Consider the following 14,080-nt stretch of genomic DNA (forward strand, 5'->3'; position numbering starts at 1 on the left):
TCTGCTTTGCTTCTTTTTCGGTTTCACCATTATTAGCTCTGAATGTAATCCTTTCTGGGGCTTCTTGTGCTTCTTGTGGTCTGTTGAATACCTGGCATAGGATTTGTTTAGCTGTAAGGACAGGTTCCATATCATTGTCTTCAAAAGCTTTGTCTATGTCGTCACACATTTTGGCATATCCTTCGATGTAATGGCAACCGATACTAGAATAGAGATCCTCCAACAGTCTTTTAATACATGCTCTGGCACTGTCGCCAATTTGGGCAATTCCGTAGTATCGTGCTTTTTCTCTCATTATATTGAAGCAAAGCTCTGTCATTGCTTTTGGTATTTGTTCAACACATTCGCAGCAGTCGGTTAGCGGTAGATGATCTATAAGATTATTATGATCCGGTAATGGGTCTACAACACCATCCTCTATAGTTAGTTGACATTTCTTCACTTTGTTCCTTTTTCTTTTCACCTTCCTTCTTTTTGTCTTTTTCGTTTTCCGTCCTATGGTCCCTTTTCTTTTCATTCGCGTTCTGCGTTTGCTTTTCATTTTTCTTCTCCTTTTCATTTTTCTTTTTCTTTTTCTTTGGTTTTCTTTACTTTTGCTTTTCTTATCGGCTAAATGTCGTTTGCAATCTTGGCAAGTGGTATGAGATATATTGTTTCTATAGAGGTTATCTATAATACCATCTTTTAAAGAAAATATATTCTTCAGCAGCATACAAGCATTTACCACATGGCAGTACAATGTAGCAACTATGATATATAAAGTGCAAGATAAGATAAAAAGCGCTACATAAAGTGCAAGAGGAGATACCCCTGTGTTAAAGTGCATTTATTTAGCGGTGATTACACGTCTGTTTGTTGCTCAACCATTTTTTAAGTTGACCTTTAAAACTATTGAGAGTGGGACAATCCCGTATCTCAGTTGGGGGGCTATTCCACAATGAGCTGCCTTTAATGGAGAGGACATTTTATCCAAAGGTGGTCCGTCTGTGGTGGACTTCACAGTCTCCTCTGGTTTCTGACCTAGTGCTGCGTCCAGTGTGTTTTCTGTGGGTGAATTCCCCCAAGGGGAGGGGGGCCAGCCCATGTAAATATTATTTAAAAAAAACACATACTTTTAAAAGACTTAAAATAAAAAAAAACTCAAGAAATTGTGATTTTCAAGGATGGTACAGTGGTGGTATGACTGTGATTTTCTGTCAAACACCTGGATAGCTGTCTTGAACAGCTGTTCTATGGGTTTCAGGTGTGTGGCACCAGCAAACGACCAGTTTGTAAAACAGTATTCAATTTCGGATAGAATAATACAGTGGAGGTATGACTTTGCAGCATTGACAGTTAAGAAAAGGTCTAATTTGTTTAAAATGTTGCAAGTTGAATTTAATGGTATTGGATACTTTCTGCATATGTTTGTTAAAAGTCAAGTGCGAGTTCCAATATGACACTCCCTGTTCAAGATACTTGAACTGGGAGACTAGTTCTATTTCTGCTCCGTTTAAAAATACATTGGATCCTTCGATTTTGATTGATCGTTTACTGAACATCGTCGTTTGCATCAACATGCATACTGTGTTTGTTGTACTCATACTGTCAATATGCAGATTGTGTTATATAGCTTTAGATAGAATTTTTTTTCTTCCTCTTTGCATAATTTGCCTCCACAATCCTTTGCCAGTAGGTGTTTCCACAGTCCTTGCGGTTTTCCAATTGTTCAACTAATTGGGAGCTACTGTAAGCTATTTGTATTTGCATTTTAGCACATTACTTCCTGCAGTGATTCAAAAAGTATTGTGTTTGGGCTTTTATTGTGAAAGGGAGAACACTACTCAGAGCCAGACATAATTTCATAGAGAAAGCGAGTCTTATAGGGAGCCAATTTAAATGCTAATGTCGTCTTTATTCTACATCCATTACACATTTGTGCAATCAACTACTTCATTATGATAAGTTGTCTACAGCCACTTTAACTGCAATCAAATGCATATTTCTAAGTGCTTACAACTTAAACAATCTTTACGTACAAATGACTGTATATTGAATATATTTCTGTACCCAGTGTTGAACAGGACCCACACCTTTGAGAGATGAAAAAGGACAAATCTGCTTAAATCAATTGCCAAGTAGTCAAGTCTGCATTTGTGTCTGTTCATTTGTAAAATGTGGAATTCGGTTTCTTTTTAATGGCCTAGGCGAATTTTGGCTTTTTTTTCTCTTGCCAAGATACTTTTAGACACACTTTGAGGTATGCAAAACCTTAGAACTAGAACACTGATGGCTGGCTTACGCTGCAAACTTCGTCACCTTTTAACAAGAGAGTAAGTATATAAAACGTTATTTTGTATATTTTACACATCAGCAGAAACAGAGAGAGATGGCAGGAAGGGGGGAGACAGTCTCCCCCACCTTTACAGACACTGTATTTTAGAGAGAACAAATACAAGTGTAAGGTAAGTGTTTTTAAATTACATCCCCCCTCTGTCTAGTGATAAGATGGCAGGAAGGGGGGAGAAGGGGGCAGGGCCAGGCTCACACAGTCACCCCACTGTCTGACGAAGAAGGAAAGTGGTAACATACATCAGTACTATTTTTAATTATTATGTTTATGGTGTGCTTTTCTTTAGGGGCTAAAATAAGATTTGATGTAGCCCCGGTCCACAGCAGGGGTTAGGGGAGACCGTCACACACACATACACACACACACACACACACACACACACACACACACACACACACACACACACACACACACACACACACACACACACACACACACACACACACACACACACACACACACACACACACACACACACACACTTGGGGGCGGGCCCACCTGTCAGTTTGTATGCATACTAATGTGATTGAAACAGCTTTTTTTTATTTTTTATTTTTTTATTATACACCATAAGGCGCAACAGTGAATACACATCACCCCCCTCCTATCGACGGATCTCACACCTACTTGGGATATCACACCTACTTGAGATCTCACACCTCGATCAAAGGGGAGGCGGGACTTAGCTCATTTGCATAATTGGGGGACTCACTTTTTTATGCATACTAATGAGACGAAAGCGGGATCATTATTACTACTTTCACTGTTTTCAAAAATACTGTGGTTTGTATATAAGTAAGGCTAATTGTTTTGTCACGCATCAAAAATCTAGAAGCAAAATCAGCATCAACTTTCAGAAAATATTATTTCTCCAACGAAAACATTGTTTTAAGTTCCTCGGAAATATTTCTAGCAGCCACAAGTCATGCGGTGAAGATTAAGGCTTTGGAATGTTCTTCTCTGTAATCCTCTGGCTAGTCTGGCTGCCTCGTGTATTCACACTTCTCTTCTCTGCCTGGGAAAATCTGCCTGAGCACCAACTAATTTCAATATGACTGGATTAATCAAACTTGGTGATATTGGCAGAAAAAACGAAGACTTCGCCTGAATAACTTGGATGCATAAAGTATATAATGGTTGTCTCTATTCTATAGATATAGCAAATGGAGGTGGTTGTTAAGCTTGTAAATAATTAAACTAGCACTGTCACCCAGTTGTCGAACAGCATACATACTTCCATTGGTTTGTAATGCAACTTTCACTAATTGTCCATCAAGCATTCCACTCAATTCAAAACAGAACACATGTTGATTCATTAGAACAAGTAATCCACTCACATTCACAAAACATATTTAAGACAGAACACACAGACATGAGTGACGATACTGAACTCACCCTGGTTCAGTGTGTGGGTGTCATCCACCGCTGCGACCAATAGCTGACCGTCCTTTTCTTCAAAAGTGTGACATGCAATGACCTCACTGTTGAATGGATTTTTTCTTTGCTTCAACGAAAGAAAATTAATGCATTTAACATCTGCAAATCACGGAAATGTGGAAGCACATGCTGTTTTTCAAATGTTGGACTTTCTTTAGTCAGAATCCTACCTTTGTGGGTGACTGTAAAAGTGATCTAGGTGTTTCAAATGACTTCTGGTTCTCACATCTATAAAATATAACATGATAATAAGAGCTGTGGACAATTGACTTCAAACTTCAGGCTTTTAAAAGCAAATGATTTCATCTTGGATAGGAAAATGTGCATGCTCATGTTAGTAATTAAATAACAATCTCTTAACAATGCCTGTTTCTTTTAGCAGTGTACTTACCAGCTGAAACAACAATACTTCTCCTCATACAGGATACTGTTGATACAGTTATATATAAATGTATATATATAGATATATACATAGTTGCTATCAAGAACAGGCAGGTACATTCAAAGTTACTGTGGAATGAGTACAACCATGATATGTGTAAACTCTCCACAGAAGCAGTGGAAAACATGAACATGTGAGACCTGACCTTCTAAGAAGATTACGGGGCCAATTACAAAGTATCCATTTAGTGTGTGAACAACTCCTCACTGGCAAATGACCCAAATAATCTACTGCTGAAGCATGTGATGGTGCTCACAACCAGTGTTGGGACTAACGCGTTACACAGTAACGTGTTACTGTAACGCCGTTATTTTTGGCAGTAACTAGTACTCTAACGCGTTATTTTTTAAATTCAGTAACTCAGTTACCGTTACTACATGGTTCGTTACTCCGTTATTTTTTTATATAGTCTCGGCTCCCAGACGTTGGTGAGCGGCGCCAACAGCGAGGCGAACAGAGATGAGAACTGTACTTAAGTACAGTACTTGAGTAAATTTACTTAGATACTTCCTGTGTCACATGCGGAGACGCTTTGTGGGCGTGTTTGTGTTTAGTTAGCCTACTAACAATACTATCATGGCGACGGCGGAGCACAAGTTGAGTTTCTCCGCATGGAGATATGCTCACTATTTTACTTTTCTCGTGCATAAAGAAAATAATGTGTTAGTTAAGTGTAAGTTGTGTCTTGGCGGGTCAAAGATCCTATCTACTGCTCAAAACAGCAATTCCAATCTGTTAAAACATCTGCAAAAACAACATGCTGGGACGAAGCTATTGACCACAGACCCAGAGCCATCCGACGCCACCCCACCTCCACCCAAGCAACAGCGGCTGGATTTCAACCGAGGGACTGCTAGTCAGGTGAAAGTGGATAAAGCCATTGTACGGTATGTTGTTGAACACGTGCAGGCTATTTCTACAGTGGAGTCACCCGCTTTCAGGGAGCTAGTAAGCATGATACCATGTCCGGGCGGCACACGGCATATGGGACGCAAAACGTTTTCCAACTACCTGGAGAAAGAATATATCAAAATGGATAGCGAGCTAAAGAAAACATTTGAGGGGCTGGAATACATCTCGACCACCGCATACATTTGGTCTGTCCACAACAGAAGCTTCCTCGGGATAACATCTCACTGGATAAACCCCACCACTTTAAAACGCCAGAAAGCTGCGTTGGCCTGTAAAAGGATAAAGGGTAGGCACACGTACGATCTTATTGCTAGTGAGATTGACCACATTCACTCTTTGTATGGAGTGTCAACAAAAGTTACCTCCACGGTTACTGATAACGGCTCTAACTTTGTGAAAGCCTTTGCCATGTATCAACCGGAATTGCTCTCTGACGACGATAAATTGTCACTTTGAAACATATCTTTGTGTTTGTGTTTGTATAGAACACATTGCTTAGCAGAGTTCAGTGATGCAAATGCATGTCAAGTTGATCAACAGATTGTATTATTCTCCAATGCAATAACAGTACTTAAATGAAGGCTATAAGGGCATTAATGGGAGGTTTTTTTTTTTGGGACCCCTTTTTTTAAGTAACTAGAACGTTACTGTTCACAGTAACGCATTACTTTTTGGTATAAGTAATCAGTAAAGTAACTGAGTTACTTTTGAAATGAAGTAACTAGTAATGTAACTAGTTACTGGTGTTCAGTAACTAGCACAACACTGCTCACAACAGAATACACACCGTATGTTCTGTTTTTACTTTGTTGAGTTTTCTTCACAGTTTTATTGAAAGCTGCAGGAGCCAGCTTTGTGTTTGCTAACTCTGTCTGAAGGCCATACATTGAGTGAATCGCCATTTCAAATCCCTCTGTTATTCTGCTCCTTGTCTGCTAAACATATTCTATGTTTCTCCTTCAAAATAAATCCAATGACCGGAGTCAAATGGATTCTACTGACCAGTATTGTGTGCATATCCAGTTCCTAATGGAGCTGTGCCAATGATGAACTTCTTTAAGGACTTAAAAGGAAAACTGAAACTACGTATTTGTGAGATGTTTTTCAAAACCTTAACACATAAACATGATAAAGTAAACTTATATCATTAAAAAGTAGAACAACCTGTCTACAGAGTGCTGCTGGAGTGGTGAAGGGGTTTAACTGAGAGGGTCCCACACTCACCTGTCACTGCTGGGCTGCATGGGGGGCTCCTGGAGGAGCCCACAGAGCACAGGGGGGACGAGTTCCACTGCAGCACACAACACACAGATAGTTACGTATTCATAGTAACTCATGCTATGATTACCAAATAGATGTGAAAACAACCCAGACGTAATGATAAGTCTCCATGATCACATCCCAGCTAGCCTCTATAGAGCCTCCAAGCATGCATTCATTTGAAGGTGCTTTATGTAGAATATGGCCCGGATTTGATCCAAAAACATTTAAAAGAATGAACTAACATTGTCATCATATTGTGAGCTGACATTATGTCAGAGACACCTATGTATTATGTTGCAGCGATATCTACTGAAAGAGCATGCTAACATCTAGCTCAGAGTGCTGTCTTCCTGGAGAGGAGAGTCGGCCCTCAGTCCAACATGAGAGGCCCGTGAAGCAGAGCTCAGAGGTACAGGGTCTGGACTGCTCAGAGGTACAGGGTCTAGATTAGTCAGAGGTACAGGGTCTGGACTGCTCAGAGGTACAGGGTCTGGACTGCTCAGAGGTACAGGGTCTGGACTGCTCAGAGGTACAGGGTCTGGACTGCTCAGAGGTACAGGGTCTGGACTGCTCAGAGGTGCAGGGTCTGGACTGCTCAGAGGTACAGGGTCTGGACTGCTCAGAGGTACAGGGTCTGGACTGCTCAGAGGTGCAGGGTCTGGACTGCTCAGAGGTACAGGGTCTGGACTGCTCAGAGGTACAGGGTCTGGACTGCTCAGAGGTACAGGGTCTGGACTGCTCTGAAGTATCAGCTGAGTTTATATCCTGTTTAACAGCAATCAGGGTGAGGCGAGGGTATAAGAGTTTTTATAATTGCGTACGAGACCATAGCTATGCTGACTCCATGAGACTAAAATGTTCATTACACCAGAATACTACACATGATGAGATCCTTATGACCTGAAAGGCCTAATGCTAATCACCCAACACTCTGATGAGCATGTCACTGTTTGTTTTGCTTAAGATTTTGAGAGATGGTTTCTGGTGTTCTCTTCTTCATGCACTTCTTTACACAGAGGCCAGATGTATCTTACTTCACAAGCACACTTGCATTTTTAGGAATTACACTAATGTTACAATATTTACACGATAGAACAGCCATGCAGGATAAAGAACACTCACATATAGTCAGCGGTCTATGTGAGTGTCTCATGGAGGCCCTGATGATCTCAGAGCCGTGGATGCGGTCCTGGTGACGGAGCTGCTTGATCTCGTAGAACCATTCTCCAGTCATGTACCTCAGCTGGCCTCTATCATTCACCATCTTCTGGAGGTTCCTGAGGGCAGACATATCCATTTTAAGTCACTACTTCATTATTTAGAGCTTTTATTTCAAATGGTAGTATAAGAAACTGAAGCATTGCATACATTTTGTGCAAAGAATCTAAAGATCATGTCTGTGCGCTGCAAGCAACATTTTAACTGCACCTGCATCTTTAGGTAGCCAATTTACAGTATACTGTTCAACTAAAGTTCTGTAAGATTCAGATGATATCATTTCTACTCATCCTGGCTGTGACAGATCAAACTGACAGAGCGAGAGATTAGTTTGTACCCAGAACCTGTGACTCAGAGACTTACAGCACTCGCTGCTCCTCAGCCTTCTTCAGCTCCGTGTCTCGTCTCAGCACAGCCAGGATGGCGTCCTGCTCCTCCTCCGTCAGGAAGCTCAGGTCGATCATGGTGCTGCTCTCAGTGTGAGTCTAGAGGTGGATCAGGATCACCGCTCGTACGGTTCTTCATGAAGTTCTGATCTTTACTGAATCAAGTCAGTGTCACAGTGATTAGTGCTTAAAACATTGTATACATGTATGTATTGAGAGGCCCTCCTTAGTGCTTTTGTTTTCCTTAACCCAGGTTTTCCTCTGCAGCATGTTCTGTATTTGGTTCTGTTTTCTATATGCAGTTTTTATTCTCTGGTTAAGTTGTACAGATATAATTTAAGTTTGTTTTGACGGTATCCATGTGCTTCTTTAACTGTCGGTGTGTCAAAGATAATAATGTTTGATCCACAGAAAGAAAACATGTATCATATCCTATGAGAGTGCAGAGCAGCAGGTTATGGCTTGATGCTGCAGCTACTTTCACTCAAACACAAAGATTGTGTGTGCTCTGTCTCTCACTGACCCCCCCTGCCGCTCACTGACCCCCCCCCCCCCCCCTGCCTCTCACTGACCCCCCCTGCCTCTCACTGACCCCCCCTGCCTCTCACTGACCCCCTCTGTCTCTCACTGACCCCCCCTGTCTCTCACTGACCCTCCTATCAGACACTACCATCACCTACTGTCTATCAGATTGTCAGGGTTATAATACATACACATTTGATTACATAATGAGAAATAACTGCATTGATCTTTAAGTTTCTTAACTGTAGTCATGCCAACAGAAAAACAAAATCTCTTTTTTCATAATGATTTCGACTTTAAAAAAAAACCTTTATAAAGCTGCTGCTTTTCCTTCAGGAGCAGATCAGATGTGTCTGAGGAATGCCCACACACCACCAGAGAGCTCTGAGGACATCTGATGGGAACTCGAGTGGAGGTTTATGTTGATAACCTGCACACTATTTGCTAAATAATCTCTTTGCTGAGTGAACATTTGTTCTTGTTCATTTGCTCTAACGACAATGGTAGTTATGTTATTGTGACTTGGTTTTAGAAAAGGCCATGTTGTGGTTGGCTCACATTGTTCATTCTTGATCCGAGTTAGGAACGTTGTAATCGCCTCCTCTTCTCCATTACAAGGCTGCGTGAGGACTGCGCTGTAAGTAGGCTTGAATAAAAAGCTATTTTCCTGTGAGCTCATGCAGGTTTATGTGGGTGTTCTTCATTTTAAAAGAAGAATGTTGCAGGTCCTGTTTCTCCAAAATTCTATCTAGAAGACAGAGAATATATTTCCTTGTTGTTGTTTGATTTATTCCTCCATAACTTCCTTTAAGAAAACAAGATTTAACAAGCTAAAGTATTGCAAGTGCATTTGCTGAAAAGACTCAAAGCTGGACTGGTGTCACAAGCCTTACTTCTACCATTTACACTGACTGAACACTGAGTCCAATCCAACTGTTGAAAAGCAAAGACTAACAGCAGGGCCTGTGCAGCTGTATGACATGCACTTATTAATGTAAATATGGGTTAAAAGTAATGTAACTATGTTTTAAGCACTCCCTAATATGGGCAAAAGAAAATGCTCTTGTAGATCTTTTATAGTGCATTTTATATCCTTTAATCTAACTTCATAATCTAAAAAGAGAGCTGCAATTCATATCATGTAGAGTTAATGTGACCTAAAATAGGATTGTACATCCACACACTGGTCATCTAACAGCATGTTTCTCTGCAACGGATATGACTTTGATTGGAAGTTTAAAAGGCGGTCATGGATTTTCAATTATTGCTATCAAACATATATTTTCTGGTGGATTAAGAACTATGAAGAAGTAGAATTTCGTAATAAAAAATCTACACCATATTCCTATGAGGAATTTTAAAATGACTAAGCAGAGTGGGTCATAATATGTTAGTGATTTAGGGATCTGCTACCAGATGACAATAACAAATGTAGAGATCTCCAGAGAGAAGTGCACTGAGCATCTGGACTGGATCTCACTTTGCATTACATTTTTATAAATATTTGCAGTAAGAGTGAAGGAACAACAACACACAGAGCAGAGTGGATTCATCGTTCACTAAAAGACAGAAAGCAGTCAACTCACCTCTGATAGGGCTCCTCGCTGCCGGAGAGCTCTCCTGAGACTGACCCTGAGGAGCTGCAGGGGGGGGGGGGGGGGGGCAGCAGGGTGGGGGGTGCAGCAGGGGGAGGAGCAGCACCTTCCGCAGCCTGCATGTTCACTGAAGACACACACTACTCTACAGTGCTGTTATTTCACCTGTTGGTAAGGCAGGGCAAGTTTATTTATATAGCACATTTCAACACAAAGCAATTCAAAGTGCTTTACAAAAATGAAAGACATTAAGAGCATTAAGAAAGAGTGCAGCGGAAACACATTTTAAAACGGCATTTAAAAGCAGTCATTAAATAGCTGAAATGCAATGTTGAAACTGATAAACTTTAGTTTTTTGGGAAAATATTCACTCATTTTTTACATTCCAAAAAGGCTGCCTCGGACAGGGGCATGTTACCAGTGTGTCGCATCACCTTCCCTCTGTTGTCGTATTTTGTGCTTCATAATGCACCCCACATTTTCATTGGAGACAGGTCTGGACTGCAGGCAGTCAGGTGTAGTACCCCCACTATTTCACTAGTGTTACAGGCTTGGCCTGTCACTTTAAGAGTAGCAGCCGCAAGGGGTTGTGGGTTTTGGAGTCTCTGTGTGTGTAAAATGTGATGGCCAAGGCGAAGTGCGGAGTTATGGAGAGAGAGACGAAAGTATAGAGAAAGTGGTCAGAAAAGGAATAGTATCTAGTCTGTATGTATGCAATACAGTGTCAATATAGCTGAAGAACGTGAGTAAACGGAGGTTCTTCCCACGGCACCCGAACGCATCGTTTCCATCCTTTTTCCCCTCGAAATGTCTGGGCAGCTGGTTACCGGCTGACAACGAGCCAAGTCAGAAACCACCGGTGTGTATTCGAAACTACGGTTTCGGTGCCGAGATACCGTTAGTAAAAAGGTAACATTGGGGGCACGTCCAAGATTTATTTTTTTCTACGGGGGAGAAGTGTGGAATGGATTTAATGGCAGCGTTCGGAGCTAACGCTAATGCTAATCACAGACTGAGACAAGCTGATGGAGCTAACGAAAAAAGCCCATGGAAAAGCTCTAATCCATTCTTGGTGAATATTGATGAGGCTGGTCAAAGTAAGGTGGACATGTTTGGCCAGACAATTATGGATTATACTGGATATGGGGACTGCACCAACCCCTTTCTTACTAGCACGGAGCTAACGCTAGCCGGAGCCGCAAGCTAGATGGGAAGCCATCTCTGGCGCCAACTAACCCTTTCATTATGCCGACAAAGGAGCAAGTAGAGCCAAATAGTAAGTTTCTAACCCCCTTTCCACCAAAATGTGACCGTTTAATGAGCATGGCATCAACTTCAGCTAAACCAGCTCATCCTTTCACCTCCATGGCCTATAGCCACTCTATGCCAACCATCCCAAGTTACTCAGCTCATTCACAGTGCCTTCAGCCGCCAGTGTCACCATTAACACCCTGTATGCAGCAGCCTGCCACACTGACTTGTAAAGTACAAGCTCACACATGCTCAGCTGTGCACTGTGGGACCGCACCTGGCCAGTGTGAGTGTGATCAGCCTAACATTAGGAGAGCTTGGTCTGAACCACGCGGCTCTGCAGCTCGTACAGCACACAGAGAGGACTATATGGACACAAGTGATGAAGATGAACACCGTGGACACAGAGAGAGAATACCAACATTACGCCCAAGCCAGTTTGATGGGGCTGGCTCATGGAGAGGCTTCCTCTTCCATTTTGAGGGATGTGCTGAGGCTAACCACTGGTCAGAGAGGACTATGGCTGTGCATCTCAAATTCAGCTTGACTGGACCCGCGGCTGCCATCATCCACAAGAACCCCAGATCTGCTTGCTGGAGTTATCAGCGGATAGTGAGTGAGATTGAGGCGGCCTACGGACCGTGTTCAGAGCATGCTGCTGCCATAGGCATTGAACTGAGACAGAGAGTCAGAGGACCGGGGGAGGCCCTGCACCTGTTAAGAGACGACATCTACAAAAAAGTTTCAATTGTGTATGCTGACCGTAATGAGTTGGAGCAGGACGTCATCAGAGTGGAGATTTTCACCAACGCCCTTGCCGATGCAGAAGTGACTACTGGAGGATAAGCCGCGCACCTTGGCTAGAGCCTACGAGAGAGCCCACAGATATGAAGCCACCAGACGAGCTGCCAGAGCCGTCACACAGCTAATGCAGTCTGGTTATCGCAATGCTGCAGAGCGGAGACCCAGAGCAGCTATGGTGCACGGAAATGCTAATGTTTCCGCCTGTATGGAGGCTTTCGGGGTGGCTGAAGAGTGGGCTGTGGAGCCCGCTAGCACCCAGAGTAAAGCACCGAGGTTTAACCAGCAGTGGTCGCCTAACAGAGCTAAACCTGTACAAATGAACTTTAGAGAAGACATCTGCCACAACTGCTCTGGTGTGGGGCACATACAAAGGAACTGTCCCTCTTCCCGAAAACGCAAACAGTATGGGCCTAATAAAACTCCAGCTCCTGACTCAGGTACAGTGGTCACATGCAATAAAGGCTCTGATGATGACATGAGTATCCGGATACTGATAGAGGAACATGAACTGTGTGCTCTGCTCGACTATGGCGCTCGGAGGAATGTACTCCCCCTCCGCCACTTCAATGACATTCCTGTTGAATTGAGGCCTCAAATCCAGCCATCCATCGTACAAGTGTTACAAGGCATCGGTCCTGAGGGCATCGCTGTCCGAGGGGAAGTCAACCTGCCAGTTCAAGCCGGAAGCAAGGTAACCAATGTGAATTTTATTATGGCAGACACAGCTGAAAATACAGAGGTTATCCTGGGGCATCCTTTTCTGCTGCAGTCACATGCTCAATGGACTATGGCCGCAGGGAAATCACCCTCTTCGGTGAGAGAGTGCCTCGCTCAAAACCCAGCAGACAGCCTGAAGTGCACCTCGTCAGGGTATCCCGCACAACAGTATTGGAGTCAGGGTGTGATGTGATGTGGTGCCTGGTACTGCCCGCCTCCGCTCTGCTGTTAATAAAGATATGAAGCTGACCCCCACTAAAGGCTTTATTGAGAGACAGCACGTCCTGGCAGCCCGTGTTGTTGTACACACCCGGCATTCCTCCAACATTCCCATGCGGATTTACAATCCTAGTCCTGCATCTGTTACTCTGAAGAGAGGGGTGGTGGTCGGAGTTCTTCAGCCAGCTGAGGTGTTGGGGGAAGTGGATCTCCATCCGACAAGTCCCCAGTAACATCAGACCCCAATGACTTTCATGTTATATCTGTGCCCATTCATCTACAGGACATATATGCAGAGAGCTGTGCTCACCTGTCTGAGGAGGACAGAGCCGGGCTAGCTCACGTGCTACGAAGATTCGGTGATGTCTTCTCCACCGGGCCCACTGACCTTGGCCGCACCAGCTTATTGCATCACGACATACAGACTACTCCTGGGCAGCCTGTGAAGCAGCCGCCTCGCAGAATGGCCAGAGACAAACAGATTGCTGCAGATCTGCAGGTACAGCAGAGCCTGGAGTCTGGTGTAGCTCGTCCCAGCAACAGCAGCTGGGCTGCACCTATTGTCATGGTGAGGAAGAAAGACCAAAGCCCGTGATTATGTGTGGATTACAGACCCCTTAACGAAAGGACTATTAAAGATGCCTATCCCCTGCCACGTATTCAGGACACTCTTGACACACTGTCCACTGCTAGGTACTTCAGGTGGAATTGACACCAAGAGCCCGCAAAGCCGCAGCTTTGTGCACTCGCAAGGGGCTATTTGAATGGAACGTCATGCCCTTTGGACTGTGTAATGCACTGGCCACGTTTCAGAGGCTAATGGACAGAGTATTAGCGGGATTGCAGTGGGAGACCTGCTTGGTGTATCTCGATGACATCATCGTCCTGGGGCGGGACGGTTCCGAAATGCTAAGCCGGCTCAGTGAAGTGTTCGCCAGGCTACGAGGAGCTAACCTGAAGCTGAAACCGTCAAAGTGCTGCC

The 14,080-nt window shown here is 43.4% G+C and overlaps 1 protein-coding gene across 6 annotated transcripts in view; it reads right to left on the bottom strand.

Moving 5' to 3' along the window:
* sytl2a (synaptotagmin-like 2a) overlaps window positions 1-10,117 on the bottom strand; it is a 41,917-nt gene extending 31,800 nt beyond the window's left edge. For all 6 annotated transcript variants that reach the window (XM_079648258.1, XM_079648262.1, XM_079648261.1 and 3 more), the window contains exons 1-6: window positions 10,099-10,117; window positions 7,968-8,145; window positions 7,509-7,663; window positions 6,348-6,414; window positions 3,940-3,997; window positions 3,728-3,836 (exon numbers count right to left, since the gene is read on the bottom strand). In XM_079648258.1, coding sequence (XP_079504384.1) covers window positions 3,728-3,836; window positions 3,940-3,997; window positions 6,348-6,414; window positions 7,509-7,663; window positions 7,968-8,068 — 490 coding nt within the window. In that variant the 5' untranslated portion in view covers window positions 8,069-8,145; window positions 10,099-10,117. The remainder of the gene's footprint in view (window positions 1-3,727; window positions 3,837-3,939; window positions 3,998-6,347; window positions 6,415-7,508; window positions 7,664-7,967; window positions 8,146-10,098) is intronic.
* Window positions 10,118-14,080: the final 3,963 nt, after the last annotated feature.

Source organism: Notothenia rossii, assembly GCF_949606895.1.
Source record: "Notothenia rossii genome assembly, chromosome: 9".
NCBI lineage: Eukaryota > Metazoa > Chordata > Actinopteri > Perciformes > Nototheniidae > Notothenia > Notothenia rossii.